General features: G+C 39.6%; 1 protein-coding gene across 14 annotated transcripts in view; it reads left to right on the top strand.

Moving 5' to 3' along the window:
• The window catches only part of RARB (retinoic acid receptor beta), a 513,024-nt gene that overhangs the window by 417,301 nt on the left and 76,639 nt on the right, over positions 1-19,084 (top strand). For 11 of the 14 annotated variants that reach the window (XM_039523137.1, XM_039523135.1, XM_039523136.1 and 8 more), the window contains 2 exons: positions 15,451-15,592; positions 18,599-18,646. In XM_039523137.1, the coding sequence (XP_039379071.1) occupies positions 15,451-15,592; positions 18,599-18,646 (190 nt within the window). The remainder of the gene's footprint in view (positions 1-15,450; positions 15,593-18,598; positions 18,647-19,084) is intronic. The other 3 variants (XM_039523143.1, XM_039523147.1, XM_039523148.1) reach the window with 1 other exon arrangement.

A 19,084-nucleotide genomic window follows, 5' to 3' on the forward strand; every position in this document is an offset into this window, starting at 1 on the left:
TGTAATGCAATGACATTCACACCTACTGTACGGCCCTTTTACACTGCAAGATTGGTGTACAAGGGTGGGAATGAGAAACTTTTCCCATTAGCTTCTCTCAAGCCATATAATATAAAATTGTCAAAACTATTACTGGGAAAACAAACAAAAGAAAATCTTCAGAAAACAAAAGAACGAATATGTCATGTTGGTTTACAGCTGAATGAGAAAACTGAAGCTCATTCCAGATCAGTAAATATGCATAATTTGCAACAACTTCAAGAGAGAGAGAAATAAGTAAATAATATGTTTGTATACAAGCATAGTCTGTGCAGAGCTATGAAGACATATTGACAAATTATGTCAGAAGCAAGTGAACAGTGGTTCAATCCATTATGCTTTTCCTTCCAAGACTTCTTTTAACACGATTTTTATGTAGTTGATTCCAGGCCATTCTGAGTGAATTTGTTATTTTTTACTTAATATGAGTTCCAGTGTGTTACATGCAGCCTAGGGTTGTGTTACTTCTCGTCACTGTGGTGCACACGCTACTTTTGTTCCACCCACTCAACTCCCATTGAAGTCAACAGGGAGTTGTGGCATAGCTCAAGGGCAGTATATGGCATTTTAATTATAGCTTCTAGCAGAAATGGTCATTTGAGCTAAATGTAAATAAATTCCTGTGCATAATTCCAAAGCTGTGACACAGTGGACAAAAAAGCAGTTTTTTGCTGGGTATTTAATATGATGTTTCAAAATGTGATCTTGAAAAGTACTTTGCAGAGATACATCAGTGAGTGCTTAAACTCAGAAATCCCAATGAGATGCATTTGGGTTTTTGTAGGTGGTTTAATATGAATGATGAGTTTGTTAAGAGCATGTTATAAATCTAGCTTCAGCTTATTCTAATGCAATGGCTGTGTTTGTACCTCACTTTTGTGTTTACTACATAGGCAACAACATGTAGAATTAAATGAAAATAAACAATGAATAACATCTCAGACAGTTTTAAAGTTGAAATTCTGTAATTCAAAACTAAGTAGAAAATAGTTCACAACAAAGAATATACAGCCAATCAATGCATAAGCTTAGATTTGATGACCTGCGGGGCACACTGTCAAGGGCATATGTTTTCCAGGGGGTTTTCTTGAGCTGTGTGGCGGGTACTTAACAAGGAGGCAAGTTACGTTCTGGGTGAATACCGAGGATGGATGTTGATCAGATGGCTGGGAAGACTGATCATCTGAGCTGTTATAGTATTTTTGAATTGTGGCTTTAGTTTTTTTAAATGTGCTTAGTGACTGTTTGATTGGCACATTTTAGAAATTAGAGTAATCAAATAAATGATTGAGGGTCTTCTAAATGCTCAAAAATATAGAATTATTTGTTGACTAATTTGCTTATACAAATGCTATTTATTATTTAACTATATTTATTTAGAAAAATACACCTATCCCTTGTGCCTGTTTCCTTTGGTTACACTGCTCTACAGCCAAAATGCTTCTGAAATAAATGTAGTCAAACTTTACTAATTCTGGGTCACTGAGAACGAAAATGATGCTTAAAATTGTTGATTGGATCTAGTTTTCAAGTTATGCTATTGGGTCAGTATATACGACCCTTGACTTGGGAATAGCGGCGGATAAGTGAGTTATAAAGGGAAGGGATCTCAATTTAAACCAGAAATGACTAAAATACATCTTTGACTGGATCTATGAATAAATCTATGACTGGGTTTGGACAGTACTTGCTTTATAGGCAAAACAATGAATGATGCAATCTGAAGCTGGTATTGCGTCATACATGATATGAATTGCAACATGTTATTCCTAGAAGTCATGGATGATGCAATCATAACGAAGCTTACATCACTCTGCTGAACAAATTGCCCTATATCAGCTCTAGAAATCATACAGTGTTGTGCTCTCTTCTTTGTCAGTGTTTGATTTTGCAAAGGGACACATTTCTGTTTAGCCAAAGTGAGCAGAGATGCTTCATACTTGTGTGAACAGTGCAGATAACTTCTGCTATGTTTGTGGTGAAGTGACTTTTGCATCACAAAAGCGCAGTATAACCACTATGGTTAAGAAAGCCTATCACCTTTATTTTGGCTGCAAAATTGGAGATCAGGACAAGAGGTGGGCCCCACACATATGCTGCAACACTTGTGCAACAAATCTTCGCCAGTGGTTGAACAGGAAAAGGAAATCTATGCCTTTTGCAGTGCCAATGATTTGGAGAGAGCCAACAGATCATACCAGCAATTGTTACTTCTGCATGGTGCCTCCAGTTGGGAAAGGTGTGTCAAAGAAGAAAAAGTGGACTGTGCATTATCCAAACATTCCATCAGCTATACGCCCAGTACCCCACGGAGAAGGACTGCCGGTTCCTGATGCACCAGAATCATTCTCACTTGAGTCAGACGAGGAAGAGGAAGAGGATGAAACTTCTGGTCCTGAACCATCAATGTCACAGGACCCACATTTTCTCCCATCCTCCTCCTCTGAACCACACCTCATAACACAAGGTGAACTGAATGACCTTGTCAGGGATTTGGAACTACCCAAGAGTAAGGCAGAGCTGTTGGGCTCCAGACTACAGCAGTGGAATCTCCTGGCAGGTGATGTTAGGGTTTCCATGTTCCGTGACCGTCAAAAGGATCTTGTCCCATTCTTCTTCATGGAAGGTGATCTTGTAGCCTGCAACATCGATGGCGTGATGGCAGCCCTCAACATCGTTCATGATCCAGATGAGTGGAGACTGTTCATTGATTCATCGAACACGAGTCTTAAAGCTGTTACTGCATGATGGCAATTTTTTGCCATCAATTCCAGTTGGTCATGCAGTCCATATGAAGGAAACCTATGACAACATGAAACAACTTTTGAGGTGCATAAACTATGACCAACATCAGTGGCAGCTTTGTGGCGATTTGAAGGTTGTTGCTCTCTTGCTTGGTCTGCAGACTGGATACACAAAGTACTGCTGTTTTCTCTGCGAATGGGATAGTCGTGCAAGAGATTCCCACTACATCAAGAAAGATTGGCCACTCCCGACAGTCATTGGAGCCTGGGAGGAAAAGTGTTCAGCATCCACCACTTGTTGAATCAAGGAAGATTTTGTTACCACCCTTACACATCAAGCTGGGTCTGATGAAGAACTTTGTTAAGGCCATTGACAAAACACAAGCAGTTTTCAAGTACCTCCGTGGAAAATTTCCAAGGTTAAGTGAAGCTAAGATAAAGGAAGGTGTCTTTGTTGGTCCTCAGATTCATGAACTTCTTCGAGATGATGCATTTGACCATGCACTGCGTGGCAAGGAAAAGACAGCATGGAAAGCCTTCCAGTTAGTGGCAATAAATTTTCTCGGAAACAACAAGGCAGACAACTACAGGTTGTTGGTGGAAAACCTCCTCAAGGCATACAAAAGCCTTGGTTGCAACATGTCACTAAAGATACATTTTTTGCACTCTCATCTAGATTTTTTTCCACCGAACTGCGGAGCAGTGAGTGATGAGCACGGCGAGCGATTTCACCAGGACATTGCAACAATGGAGAAACGCTATCAGGGCAAATGGAGCCCATCAATGCTTGCAGACTATTGCTGGACAGTGACAAGAGATGCTCCATTTAATGAATACAAGAGACAAGCCAAGAAGCGCCGAGTAGACTCTGAATAGGACTAAACTACGTACATAATAGTTTTTTGCCTTTTGTTTCATAATAAATTTTAGTTATATAACCCTTTTGCTGATTTTTAAAGTGTTACATAAATAGGACAGGTGAAATATTATCATGTAAAGCAACCATAAACACATGAAAAGACCTAGGTTTACAATTTATGATTAAAACTCTACTATCTACACAATATACATAGACATAAAATGTAAAAACTTACATAACTTAGAAACAGTAGCCAATTAAGTATCAGAGGGGTAGCCGTGTTGGTCTGGATCTGTAAAAGCAGCAAAGAATCCTGTGGCACCTTATAGACTAACAGACGTTTTAGAGCATGAGCTTTCGTGGGTGAATACCCACTTCGTCGGATGCAAGTAGTGGAAATTTCCAGGGGCAGGTATATATATGCAAGCAAGAAGCTTCTCTAGCTTGCTTCTTGCTTGCATATATATACCTGCCCCTGGAAATTTCCACTACTTGCATCCGACGAAGTGGGTATTCACCCACGAAAGCTCATGCTCTAAAACGTCTGTTAGTCTATAAGGTGCCACAGGATTCTTTGCTGCTTTTACAGTAGCCAATCAGTTGTTTTAATTGTCATATTTGAATTCAGCACATCAAAATACATAATAAATACCACATTTTATCTCTGAAGCAGACGACTTCTCAAAAATTGTAGACCAGTGTTATTTGTGACTTATTACCTCCACTCCAGCTAGTGAACATTGTCTGCTCCCTAGTGCGCAGAAATACTGTGATTTGCCTAAGAATGTGACCTCGTGCTGTTCTTGGTGCCCATTGACTGAATGGCTGATGGGAACAGAAGCTCTTTTTTAATCCCAAATGAAATGTTCCTTTGAGGAGATTTTCTAAAGGGGTGTTTTGTTTTGCTTCTTATGCAATAGGAGTGCTATCTCATTTGTGGTGTGGGTTGTGGTATGGGCCATCTCATGTGTGGTGTGTTTATTCTAAATAGCTGGTCAAACATCAGTCTTGCATTATAGCAAAAACTCAGTGGTTCCTAATTTTTAGGAGACTTGGTATCTGAGTTTGACTTTAATGGTGGATTCTTTCTACAATCCACCATTTTGTATTTTGTTCTACAAAGGCTGCTATTTATAGTCTTCAATAAGATTAGAAGAAGGTACAGTTGAATGGATAAGCACTCAAAAGTTAGGAAGTGTCAAAGATTGCACCTACAGGTTTATTTCTCCCTCTCATGCTTGCATAGGCTTTGACTGCATGATCACTTACTGCTTCTCAAATAAAACACAACCATGAATCCACATGTGCAGAATCTTGTAGTAATAATAATAATAATAATAATTAATATCCAGCTCTTATATAGCACTTTTCATCAGTATATCTCAAAGTGCTTTTAAAAGGTCAGTATTATTAGCTCTACTTTGTAGATGGGGAAACTAAGGCACAGGGTGGTGAAGTGGCATGCCCAAGATCACCCAAGCAGGCCAGTGGCAGAACTGGGAATAGGACCTGTGATTCTGATTCTGTTTTATTTTTGAATGCAGGGGTTTTTTGTACATAATTCTACATTTGTATGTTCAACTTTCATGATAAAGAGAATGCCCTACAGTACTTGTATTAGGTGAATTGAAAAGTACCATTTCTTTTGTTTTTTACAGTGCAAATATTTGTAATAAAAATATGAAGTGAGCACTGTACACTTTGTATTCTGTGTTGTAATTGAAATCAATATATTAGAAAATATAGAAAATATCCAAAAATATTTAAATAAATGATATTCTATTATTGTTGAACAGTGCGATTAATTGTGATGAATCACGATTAAATTTTTTAATCGTGCGATTAATCACAATTAAGTTTTTAATCGCTTGATGGCCCTAGAAAAGAGATAATGAATGTGTGCTGAAAAGTCATCACTCAGAGGCCCAGTCTAGAAAGCTTCTCAGGAATTATAAACCTGAAAAGGCTTTTTTTGTTTTGTTTTTTTTGTTTTGTTTTTTTGGTATTATCACCAAATCCCTCTGAAACAACAGTGAATTTGTGTGTCTAGTCAGTGACTGATTGGATTCTGTTTAAAATACCAACTTATCATTAGCCTGACTGGGGGCTCTTATGTTGGATAAAGAGTGAAGCATGTTTATAAAATGCCAGTTGTTTTAAAATGTGCATTGGGCACTGACAGAGGGTTGGCAGGAGCCTGCTGTTGGCTCATTTGGTTAGCAGGTGGTGTAACCTTGCAGGAATCTCTGCTGATTCACTGGGGCAGGTGTCAGTCATTAAACTCTACCCTGAATACAAGGGTTGTGGAACAGCCCTCTAGAGAGGGAGGTGAAGTCTGGGACAGAGGGGGCTTAAGGTAAGAACCTAGGGCAGTCAAGATTTGAGAGAAAGCTTAATCTGGAGTTAACAGTGTTTGTTGGTCTTGAAGGTAAATCATTATACAAACTGCAGCCTTTTGTTGGGGTGACTCCATCAACTTACAGGCATATATGAATATTTGCAGTCTAATTGGCTTTATTATTTCAGCTACATTATAAATACTCAATTGTACATGGTATGATAGCAATTTGCAAGCTATAAAGTTCTTTGGGGAAGCTAGTTTTTTCTACCAAAATGACAGATGTCCAAAAAATCGTCCTGGAAACTGTTTAAGAAGGGGGAGGGAGGGTGCAGGCATAAAACCTAATTCATATTGGAGAATCTCTTTTTCGAGGGGAGGGTGGATATATATTTCCCCCTGTACTGTAGTTCTTGTTTCAGCGTATTCTTCTTTTTCCTTTCTCCATAACTGCCATGGAGATAGTACTCCAACTGATCCGTCGCAGTAGTCTTGGAATAGTAGAAGTTAAATATTCGTACTTTAACATATTTGGATTCCCTGGCCTAGGCATGGTGGGGGTCTGCGCCCCATTGCATTATTCTACCTAGTCTGGTTTCCTGGGTGGAGAATACCGGTAATTTGTTATGATAGCTCCTTTTCATTTTGCCTTTCTTCTGTAGTTGCATTATGGGAGCTAAAAAAACCTATATTATGCCCATCAGTTATTTTCTGTTTCTAGTAAGCTTGTCACAAATGTGCATGAAATGTGAAATGCATAGGGGGCAAGCGGGAGCCATCGATAAAGCAAAAAAAAGTATTCTGTGCTGCTGAACATACTGGAAAACGTAAACAAAGAACTGTTATGCATTTTGGCATTAGCAACTGGCAGTCTTGCATGGAGAAGCAATAATATCAGAAAAGAGAGCAGCTCCATGAATGGTTTGGGAAACTGTCATTCTTTACTAAGAAATACTGTGCTTAATTAATTCTTGCTCCTGGGAGGTCAACCCGGAGCACTCATTATGGTCTTAATTGGTGGTATAAATCATGAGGCGGTGGAGGGGAAAAAAAAAAAATCAGTAGCTAACAGTGTATGGCCTCTTGGTAAGTGTTAGCCAGTTGTATTATCATCTCAGATAGTGACAGTTTATAGTTTTAGTGGGTTATAGGTCTGGCTCTACCCAAATTAGGTTAGAGGGCATTAAATTGTGCAAAAAAAGTTACAATAATTCATCCCTGTGTTTTGCATTAAACAGTGTGAAGCAACCCTATACATGCCAACTCAGAAAAATGTGTTTCTGTGATATCCTGTTACTCATATTAAATTATGTTCATTACACTTCCCATCTGGAGTTTCCTACCAGGCCAAAAATCATTTTACAGACATTACGGAAAGGAAGTTAACTGTAATTTTTTTAATTGTATACTTTTCATTGCCATTTTTTTAATTGAAGAAACCAGATGGAAATGCACCCAGACGTCTTCATCTCTAGTGATATTATTGAAGAGCACAAGCAGAAAATTCCAAACACATTGGTTTAAGGTGATGATTGTTCTGTCAGGAGGCTTTGTGGCATGCTTACTAAAAGGATCAGAAGTTTTATTTAAATCTCAGTTGGCTGGGGGAGGGGAATAAAAATAGTCTTATAGATGCTTAAACTTATGACAACCAACTTTAGTCTACATTTGACAAGGCAGGAATGAAACCCCAAACTTCATGTGTGAGGCCACGGCGGGGAGCCCAGAGCCCTTTTAATCCCAGCTGCGGAAGCTGGTGCCGTCTGGCACGGCGTACTGGCTCTTGCCGGTACACCGGACCGAACCGGCTTACTTTCACCTCTGACTTTAGGATCAAATATGCATGGCTTACAACTAAAGGTTGCTTTCTCTTAACTGCCAGCCTTGCAAACTCAACCTGGAATGTGAGACTCAAGGTGGGTTCTTTTTTCTCAGACATCATCACAAGTACTCAAAGTTTTTTCAGGCCAAAATTCAGCTCTCATTGACACCTGTTTAAGCCCCTTTACTATGCTAACAAAATGAGTTTGCACAGGTGTAACTAACTGTAAGGTAACAATTCTGATGTGGAATTCTGACATCACAGAATCCAGCTCTTTCTTATCTTGGCGGTGTAAATTCTGAAGGGTTAACAAGAGGAAAAGTTTATTTTAGTAATTGAAGTAAACAGATACAACTGAGAACGGTGTCGTATTTCTATGGTCCAGTTTAAAAGTAGAGCCACACATTAAAATGGTCCAGGGCCCAGTATTTTTTCTTGTACAAAAACCAGCCAATCTGAATTTAGAAATGGCTTGATAAATTCAGTTGTAGAGAAGCCTGTCCTAGTCCATCTTTATTTTCCTTTTACTAATATCCTAGGAAGATGCTTGATTTAGAAGCTCATTTTAAAGTCCATTTTGTGGTGCACCTGTAGAGCCACCAAATTTATAGTGACTGTATTTGTGGGTAATCACCGTTAATTGATTACAACTTGTAAACTATTTGCTGCTGTAAATGAGACTTGACATACAATAGGGTAGCAAAAAATATTTAATAAAACTTCTGGATGAGGTAATCCTCCTCCTCTTCAGACAACAAGTGTGTGTAACACTTGGCTTTAAATCATGTGACTTAGAAAAATCTGTTGAGAGAGAGTTCTGTTGCATTGTGTGGACTCATCCAACATTTTATTGGTGTTATATCAGGATAACCATCCCATAGGATTTTACGGGTTTATAATTCCTCTAAGAATTGAGTAAGAGAATGTTCAGCTTAACATTATCAAAGGTTTTGTCTACACAATGACTTCCTTTGTATCCAGATGGCATATTGAAGTCCTTTATGTCACTGGTTATTAAATCGGTTCAGATGTTCTTTAAGCAGCCTAGCCCTGTACTAAACTCTTTCATGTTTGACATAGTAATAGACAAGTACTACAAAAGTAAATAGCAACTAGAGTTGGAATGGAGTTTATCTGGCATTGTGTTAAAGTTACATAGATTACTTTGGCTTTAGTAACAGGCTTTATTTGCTCCTCTGTACATGTGGTTTCACGTACCACACTCTACTTTCAACAGAGCAGATAAAGTATCAACACAATTAAAAGTGAAAAATAATCTGTCTACCTTGCCAGTGATGAATGCTCAGGAAACATACACTGATACAATAGGTTTTGAATAATTTATGCCCAACCCCTTTTTTCCCCCTTGCAATCTGTAAATGAGGACACCTAATGCAGCATGGCCGGGAAGATACTCTATCCATCACCCATTAAGATAACAAGATTGTGGTGGAGGGGAAAAGGAGAAGGTATGCTTTAGACTACTATATTTTTGGAGCACAGAAAGGGTAAAAATATAACACTGAGATGTTTGTCCAGAACTCTTTGTGTAAGAGAGCTGATAAGAGACACTTTGAAAACTGAAATGCTAAATTAATTCCAGGTCTGTGGGACTCCTGTATACTTTCATTTTTCATCACTAAACTAAAAACACAGGTTTTGTGTTCCTTTCCCAAGATGTGGGTATAAGCCACATTAGAACAATACATTTCACCTTGATGTGTCTTTATCAGCTTCCCTTACTCTGATTCAAGTGCGCTATAGATGCCATTGGAAATAAACAGAGGTTATGTGTTGCAGAATGTTTTTCTCCATGGAATTAACATATTAAATTTACAAAGATAATATCATTTCTGCTTACTTTTGGTGCTGAGGTCTCTGGTCTTCCCATCACAGGAAATGTATGCAGTATTGTAATGCCCATTAACAATAATGGAAATTGTTCATGTAAATGCCCCATGCCTCACAAACACAATAGATTCCTAGCAATGGTATTCAATACTAATAAAACAAAAGATGAATTATGTTAAATCGGATTCTAACTCTGTTTTTTGTTCACTCATAATAAGTGATTCACAGCCTGGCTGATGAGTATTAATTATGAACTCTAGTAGGTGAGAATGCCCTGTCTTTGCTTTTTATTAAATACATGGCAAAGCTGAATGTGTTTGAAGAGGTTTTATTAGGGGAGTAAACTGATCAGGTTTGCAAGCCAAATGGAAAGTCTCAGTCTGCTCAAAGGCTGTGGATTTCCAGAAAATCTAACCCAGCACCTGCCTTTGTTTGTGCTAGTGCACGTGGGGCAAAAAATGGAAGCAGGTCCAGTGTTCCATGAAATCAGTGCTGAACAGTGTCAGCTTTCCGCCAGAATCTCTCCCCAGCAAAGAAGAGAATTCTAGGTGTAGGGCCTATGAACATGTCAAGGCAGGCAAGACTTGCACCTTACTGATAGCTAGGTGTGCTTGCCAAAAGCAGCAAAAAGGATCGTGGTATGTTATAGCTAGTCCAGCATTTTGAATCCAGCCCTCCAGTGGTGAAAACATCTCCAGATTTATATAGAGTAATGGTTCTGGCTATAACTGAGCACTGGGCCTTAACAAATGTGCACTGTATAAGTGAGAATATTTCTTTGCACCATGTGACCTCTGGTGATCAGATACTATGGAGACTTGCTATAAATACCTGGACTTCAATAGAGAGACAAGAACCTATCCCCAATCCTCACCCCCAAACTCTTCTGCTGTGCACTACAAAATGGGACAGGTGGGAAAACATGAAACCCCAGAGACTGTGTATCAAGTCCTCAGCTATGCGGTACAGCAAGGAATAAACATTAAATGAGCAAGGGGAGGTCTAATAGTCAAAGTCAGGCCTTCCAGATACCATGTGTTGAGGTGAGCTGTAGAATCCAAGACAGTCTGGATGCTCATGCCCTAGATTTAATTGTTGCATCTTGAATTTATCACTTAGTATAAGTAAATATCTAAATGAAATGATGTCCCTCTTTGTAGGGGGAAAAGAGGAGTTAGGGAAAATGTAGCTGCCATTGAGGAAATGAAATAAAAGTAGAATCCTCCCACCTGGGTAATTAAGACGTGTTTTTGACACTTAGGATCAGCAGGCAGTTAGTAAAACAAGAGCTATGGGTGAGATTCTGCAACCGCTGAGTGCAGCTATATCACTCTGGGAAGGGTGTGTAGAATGGAGGTGATTGGCAACATTTTCAGACTTTCTTGAAAGCAAGTGTTGAAGAGAAATTGTAGAGGATAAATCTTCCACCGTGCTGTATGTGCTAGGCCAAGAACGCACTGGAGAGCTACAGTATTTTCCAAAGGGGACGTAAAAAGGGAATGCAGATGCCTTGATATTAACATAAGCATATAATTTGCACTAGGCATTTTCTTTGTTAGAAAGCAGCTGCCAGGTGAGACCATTTACCATCCTGTTACATACTGATGTCACAAAGCTGAGTCATATGAATTTGAACAGTTAATAGATGATGGACTAATTAGATACAGAACTAGTTTGGTAAAATGGATGACCTGGTCAAGGCAAGTTATTCTGAGAGTTGGATGTGATTTTTTTATCAGGAACATCAAATATTTAGTGCTGGTGAAAACAGCTTTCCAAATTAAAGTGTTCACAAGCAGTGAAGAAACAGAAGTGCATCTAATCAAAAATGCATATCTAGGGTGAAATTCTGATCAAAGTGGAAACAATGAGAGTTTTGTTACTGATTTCAGGGGGGCCAAGGTTTGACCCCAATTGGCTGAAGACAGAACATACGGGTAACTAAAAAGCAAAGATTAGATCTGTTTGCCATAAATATGGAGGCCATCACATCAAAGTGACAAAATATCCAACACAGTGGGGGGTTGCATTATAAATGGAATAAAAGTACTCCTGTTATAAAGGTATGTCACTTTCAACAAATACTTCAGGAAATTCCATATGAAAACTGAATTTGTGCCCAAATATTTAAACTAGTTCACCACAGGACTGCCCAAAAAACTGTGGGCACAATTCTATGTGTATTCCTACCCAAAAACTTGTGGCTGCAAAATCAAAGGCCTACTTGAAGCAGGTTTCAAAATCAGGTCACAAAAATGTAATTTCTGATTGCTGATTTATAATTAGGAAAACTTCTCTTATCAAAGTAGTAGTACTATTGTGGAATTTACCATGAAAGAATGCAAAATAACAGACTGGTCGTCTGGACATCTTTGTCAGTGTCTGTCGAGAGGAAATTCTAAAAATCAAATGTTTTCAAATGCAATTTTTTAAGCTTTTTAAGTAAATCAGTTGCCACAAACATTTGTAAAAATGGTATTGTTTTATTGCCTTACAGAACAGTATTTAGCATGTGGATGATATTCCTCAACAGCATTTCAATAATTAATTTTGGGTCAGGACCAGGGTGATAAATTTGAAAATATCCAGTCTATGAAAGCTAACAGGTCTGGGTTTTTCCTGCATTTTTGTGCTAAATTCAGAATGAAAAGGAAACGTGACCTTTTAAAGAATTTTTATAGAGTATTTCCTTAAGAATTTTTTCAGTTAATCTTCTATTACACAGAATTTGTGCCATGAAAGAAACTCATGTGTTTTGGGAGAGTTGTGTTTTGTTTTGGGGGGGGTTAAACCTAAATACCAATTTTTTTCTTTAAGCTTTCTCCTATATTACTAATGGATACATGAATTCAGGGATGCTAGTGGTGTTTCTCTCCCTTCTGGAGTTGAATCTCCGTGCTCTGTTTCTCTGTAAGGTTACAATCTCTCTGCTAAGGAGTGAGAGAACCTTTCTGCTAGGCCACCAGATCTAAGCCACCCTTTTAACCTGGGATTTTATTACAATCCATCAGGGAGGAAAAAGAGAAGGCGATCAGAACAAGTGACCTGTTAATGGGTGTCAAGTGGCTATAATGACCTATGTACTGCTGATATATTTTGGGTTTTGTTTCCTCTGTTATCAAGGTTGGGGTGATTTTGTTGGCTGTTTTAATTCCAGCAGTGCCCACAATGTGTACTAGATGCTATCTAGTTCCTGCCCCAAAGAACTTGCAATTTAAGAAAGAGCAGACAGTCTTTTTATGGCATCTTGCAATGTTGATTACTGTTTTGTTAAATTATTCTAGTATCTCATTTCTTCTGAGGGGAGGGGAGATTCAGCTGCAGCATTGGAGACTTCTTGTGGTGGTTGTTCATTCAGGGCAACTTTCTGCTTGGTTTGTATGACGGATGTAAGCAATACAGTTCCCTTAGTAGCTGAGATGAAATTTCACCAGAGATTCAATTTACATTCATAATGTCCTAGAGTCGGGGGAAATGTTGACTGTCACTGAGCCATGGACAGGTCACGTGGCACAATAGAAGCTGAAAATATTAAATGTACATCTTGGGGAAACAGGACAGGTAGCTCAGTGCTACACATGCCAGCCGTGGACTGATTTGCAGTGGTAGTCCTCTGCGTTCATCATTTTTGCATTTGGAAGTTGGTAAAATACCCTGTGTACTTGGGCAAATCACTTTAATCTCCCCAGAGTAGTGACTGTTGCTGTGCTCAGTGTTGCGATGCCTAACTGACTTGGGCTCCAAAGTGCCTAAGTCACTCTTGAAAAGGAGACACATAGGCCTGTTAGGCTGAGAGGCGCAACATCTAAATGACTTAAAAATCTGGGTCTTCATTCTACCCGCTGCCAGAGGCAAAACTAAGGATAGTTCTCTCTATCAGCGGGCTATTATGAGGATCAAATGCATGAATAATTGTGAGGTGTTCAGATACTACCATGCGGAAGGCTGTCTAAGTATCTGAATAATAGAGTTAGGTTGTAAATATAATTATTGTTCAGTCATTAAGCTAAGGGACACTTTTTCCCTTAGCAAGTAAATAAAACAGACAGACATGTTTGTACTAGTTTTCTCTTGAAAGGTTTCAAGCAATAGGTGTAACTCGTAGCATGAACACCCGGTGTTGACCTAAGTACACCCGTAATGGGCTCTCAATAGTTTGGAAAGTTTTTCTTTGGCTTTTGTAAGGTGATGTTGGATAACTTAAAGAAACAAAAGTTTTCTACCTCTTGACCGTATGTCTTCTAAAGTCAGTCAAAAGAACTAGCCCCAAGGAGGCTGTTGACTCCACAAGGGCCCATGAAATATTGCACAAGGGGCATGATTAAGAAAACACTCTTCAATTCTTCTGACTGATTCAGAGATTTTCATAGCATTGGCATCAAAAAAGCTCTGGGGGTGCAAGGGATTCATAGAATATCTGGGTTGGAAGGGACCTCAGGAGGTCATCTAGTTCAACCCCCTGCTCAAAGCAGGACCAATCCCCAGACAGGTTTTTACCCCAGTTCCCTAAATAGCCCCCCTCACAACCCTGGGTTTAGCAGGCCAGTGCTCAAACCACTGAGCTATCCCTCTTTCCCCCCCCCCCCTCCATATCCTGATTAGCCCTCGTCTGCCGCCTCGTCCCTCGTGATACTACCTGGAAGTCATGGCTAGCTGTTAAGAAGCTAAAAGACTATAAAATTATCTACTTACATATCTATAAATCGCTATTAAGAAACCCTTTCATACAGTCTGCAATGACTGCATCTTGGGACAAATGAATTATGGTTGCAGAACTATCATTACATCCCTTTTGATCAAACATCGTGCTGCTCTATAGGGTGTACACCTGTGGTTTGTTGAACACATTTTTAAAACCTCTCAAACCTCTCCAAATATTGAATTGGCAAGTGTTCCTACACAGTGGAGTGGTGTTGACTGAGATTTGATCCTGCTGGATGGTGAAACACTGTTGAAAATTTGAGTAGCAATATGAAACGTTCTAATAGACCTCAGTTACAGAAATACTTTTTCTGAATATCTGTGGGATGATCTGTAAAAAGTCTTAGGGCATTGTGTCTTGTTGTTGTTTTTAAGGTTGGCCAATATTTTCTCACCCAGTACACACACAATTTCCATTAACTCTCTAACTCTCATTTCTCCCATTCCTCTGTGAACTAACTTTCTTTCTCTTGATATAGATAGTGCACTTATATTTTTGGGAAGGTGTCCGGGTTCACAAATCAATAATCAGCCTGATGCTGGAAATCTTCCATGTGTGGAAGTCTGGTTAATTTCAGTGGGGGTTCTGAGTACTCTCAGAATTTGGCCCACTCTACAGTTATTTCACCTCTAATCACAAAATAAAAATAGAAATCCTTCCACAAACAAAGGGAGAAGGGATAACTGAGGCTGGAGGAGAGCATGCCGTACTGGCTCGGGAGTTTGATTTTAAAGTGAATCAGTCAGGAGGGAACGGTGTTTATAACTAAATACATAAACCCAAGCTCACCTGTTTTATTTTAGCCTGGATGTTACAACATAAACCTAGAGCCTCATTTTCTGAATGCTTCTACTTACCTCAATCTTCTTTACCCTGACAGTAAAATATTTTCCTTTATTTTTGATTTAAAGGTGATCTTTATGTTGCAAGAAAAGAATATTCAACGTTTAATATTTATAAGGGCAGTAAGGTTATCATAATCTAGCCATAATGTTGCACTCATGTTATTAACTTAAAAGAATAGGAGACTGGCTATGATTTATGTGTGAAGCCCAGGGATTTTATTTCATAATTTTTTTTTCTGCTTAATTGCAGGGGTTTTTCCGCAGAAGTATTCAGAAGAACATGGTTTACACGTGTCACAGAGATAAAAACTGTGTTATTAATAAAGTCACTAGAAATCGCTGCCAGTACTGCAGACTACAGAAGTGCTTTGAAGTGGGAATGTCCAAAGAATGTAAGTGGTTTCTAGAAACAGTTCTTCTCATTTGTATTACCCCATATATGTGGAGATCATGTGGGAAATAATAATATATTGTCATATAATTAAAGAACTGTATCATAATGCATATGCAGAAAGGTGACAGAATTTAAGTTTCACAGGCAACCTTAAATCTGGCATTTCCTAACTTCCAAGTGCTTGACCTTGCAACCTAAATAACGTTATTTTAATGTGGGTTTTTTTATGTAAATATATCAGATGTGCAATATGGCAAGCAAATATGGATGTGAAAACATTAAAGGGACATTTTCAACTTTTATTTTTTGTAATTGGTTAATTTTTGATAAGGGTCTCCTTTCAATAGTATGTCCTAAACTTAAAACAAAATCCTTTAAACAGATTCCCTGTTTTAAAAATAAATAAATAAATAAATTATCGCGTGTGTCAGTTTCAGAGTGGTGCACCTGTATCCTCCCCTCTGTGGTCCACTCCAGGAGTTCCCAGTCTCCAGCTGTCTCTGGGCAGGGACCCTTGTCCCACTCCCTTCTGACCAGGGCTGTCTTACACTGTGATATCCCCAGCAAGCCAGTCTGCCTAACAGCCAGCACCTGGGCTTTGCTTCCATTCTGGGGGCTATGACCAGTGTCTTGACAGCAGTTATAAGTCACCGCACCTGTCTTTCTAAGCAAGCACCTTTATTCTCAAGGTAAAAGCATCACAGAAAAAACACATACAGCTAATAAAAAGAACCTACTACACAGATGCTTATCAGAGGTCACCCCCAACTCCAACAAGGGCACTGGTAGGTGTCAGGCTTTCCAACCCTTTTGCAAGGGTTGAGCTCCCCCTAGGATCCAAGGTCCCGTCCGTTTGCTGGATCAGAAAGAAGATCTTGTGTCAGTGCAAATGTACCCTTTGTATCCCAAAAGCCCTTTCTGTGTGTGTTGGTCTCTGAAAACCTAGTTTGAACCAGTGTATGTAAGCTTCCTTTCCCATAGGGAGGGGTGCCTCTCTGGAGGGGCTTGCAACCTTAGCGATTCACCTTAATCACCCCCTCCCCTCCCATGCGCGCACATGCTGGTTTTGGTTCCTGGAGGCGTTGTGGTAGCCCTCCCCTCCCCACAGGAGTCACATACAGTCCCTGGCCCAAAGAGATCCATAAACTTAATACAGTATGGTCACCAAAGATATTGCAGGGGATTGCAATTATCTGTCACAATAAGGATTTTTCTTCTCCCCGTTTTATAGTTTAGAAATGTTTTTGGATAGGCGTAAGAGCCACAATACATAAACATGCTGAAAGCCTTTCATCTCTCCCCCCATTCTTCCTGAACACGCCTGCCTGCTGCTTTGCGACCGTGTCTTTTTCTGTGTGACTTTTAGCAAGGTGACCACCCATCCCTTATTTTAAGGGATGGCCATTGACAACTTTAAACATTAAATTGAAGTTTGATGATGATTGCATTGTATACTTGAAGCAGTACAAATGTACACTTGAGAGAAAAATACATGCTATGCTAAGAGAAATGGTGTTTCCGTAAAAATGTCCCTTAAAATAAAGCATTGTCCCTTACTTTTCATGGGTTTTTCCCCCCTTATTTGCATCCAACAAAGGTGGTCACCTTAGTTTCAGCTCTGTTGCTACAATTAGATAGTACTCCTGCCCACCCCCCTATCATGAATCTGACTGGAACACAAAGTGCTGCCAACGAGCAAAGTAAGCAAACAAAAGACAAAAAAGAAGTATTTGCATATCTCTGTGTTCTAGTAGTCTTTGGGGTTACTTGTGACATTTGTTGGTGCAAAATGTTCAGATGGAAACGTGATTTGACTTATTTTTCTTTCAAGCAGAGGGTGTCCCTTTACGTTCTATAGTGAAAGTTTTCATACTTGTTCTGCGATCTCTAGGGGCGATTTAAAAAAAGTTCACTTTTTTGTGTCATGTAATGGTGGCAAAAATACTCCCCCCCACACTTTTTTTTTTTTAAATTAAGATTATTTTTATTTTATGTTTTGTACATGGACCACTCAACAATGGCTGAAGTTTAGAAGCTGGAACTTTCCAGGTGCCTCGTACTTATTGAAGGCTAGTGTGCAAACCAATCTGTGTGTGAAAAATAAATTGATAAATGAAAGCAATGTAGTAAAAAGTGTTTGTAAAATAAATTTTACATACGCACAATGATGCAGTTAATGTATCAGTGATAAGGATGACTATGTATGCACACACCAGATAATGGACTAGTCCTGCTGTCCTTTCTCAGTCAGATCTCCCATTGACTCCAGTAGCTTCAGTCCAGCAAGTGGTCATAACCAAATCCTGGGAGAGGAAAATATAGAAATGAAGTTTCCATTCTTAGATCCCCCTAGAGACACTTAAACAATGAAAGAATCATAACACCGAAGAGAGAATAATAACCAAACTCTAAGGGCTTGTCTACGCTACCGCGTGGGGTCAATCTAAGATATGCAACTTCGGCTATGTGAATAGCGTAGCTGATGTCAACATACTTAGATCTACTTACCATGGTGTCTTCACTGCGGTAAGTCAACAGCTGATGTTCTCCCATCGACTCTGCTTGCGCTCCTTGTCTGGTGGAGTACCGGAGTTGACGGGAGAGTGCTCAGCGGTCGATTTATCGCGTCTGTACTAGATGCGATAAATCGACCCCTGCTGGATTGCTCACTGCCCGCCAATCCAGCGGGTAGTGTAGACAAGCCCTTACTTAAGCTAGAGAATTAATTCAAGCAACTGTCCTTCTTAAATTACATGAAACTTCCCAAATAGAGTACAGAGTGATGAACTGTGTATGAGAGAGCCGAAAAGATCCTAGAGTCTCCTATTGGCCAGGGTCCAGTATAAGGAATCTGATAAACCATCTGCCTTGCATGTAATGAAATCTTTCTGATACCCACATTAAGTAACATAGCACTGCAAGAGTCACTATAGTTAGAGAAGGTGAGTGACTGAACATTTCTAATATACACCATTATTTTCCTAAATTTATAACTCTATAACAGGGATCAGCAAGTGGGAGCTGCGATCGGCCGAACCTGCAGACGCTGCAGGTAAACAAACGGGCCCGGTCCACCAGCGGATTTCCCTGACGGGCCATGTGCCAAAGGTTGCCGATGTTATTCAAGAGAAACCTCTTTATAAAATGTGGTGTGTGTGTGTGTGTGTGTGTAAGCATATGTGCTTGTTTTAGGTAGCGGGAGGGGTTGGATAGTCCAGTATAGGCGATGAACTCTTTATTTTCCCCCCTTACATTGTAAGGGGCCATCTTTTGATTAGTTATGTAAAGTGCCTAGTAGTGTCGGACAGTGCCTGACTCAGGCCTCTAAGGGTGTGACTACATTGCACACTGGGAACAAGCCTCCCAGTCCGGGCCCGAAGACTGGTGCTAGCAGGGCTTGTGCTGGTGCTCTAAAAATAGATGTGTAGACATTGCAGCACAGGCTGGAGCTCAAGCTCTGAAGCCTGGGAGCCAGGGGTGGGCTTGAGAG

The sequence above is a fragment of the Mauremys reevesii genome, linkage group 2 (assembly GCF_016161935.1).
Source record: "Mauremys reevesii isolate NIE-2019 linkage group 2, ASM1616193v1, whole genome shotgun sequence".
In the NCBI taxonomy this organism is placed as follows: Eukaryota; Metazoa; Chordata; order Testudines; family Geoemydidae; genus Mauremys; species Mauremys reevesii.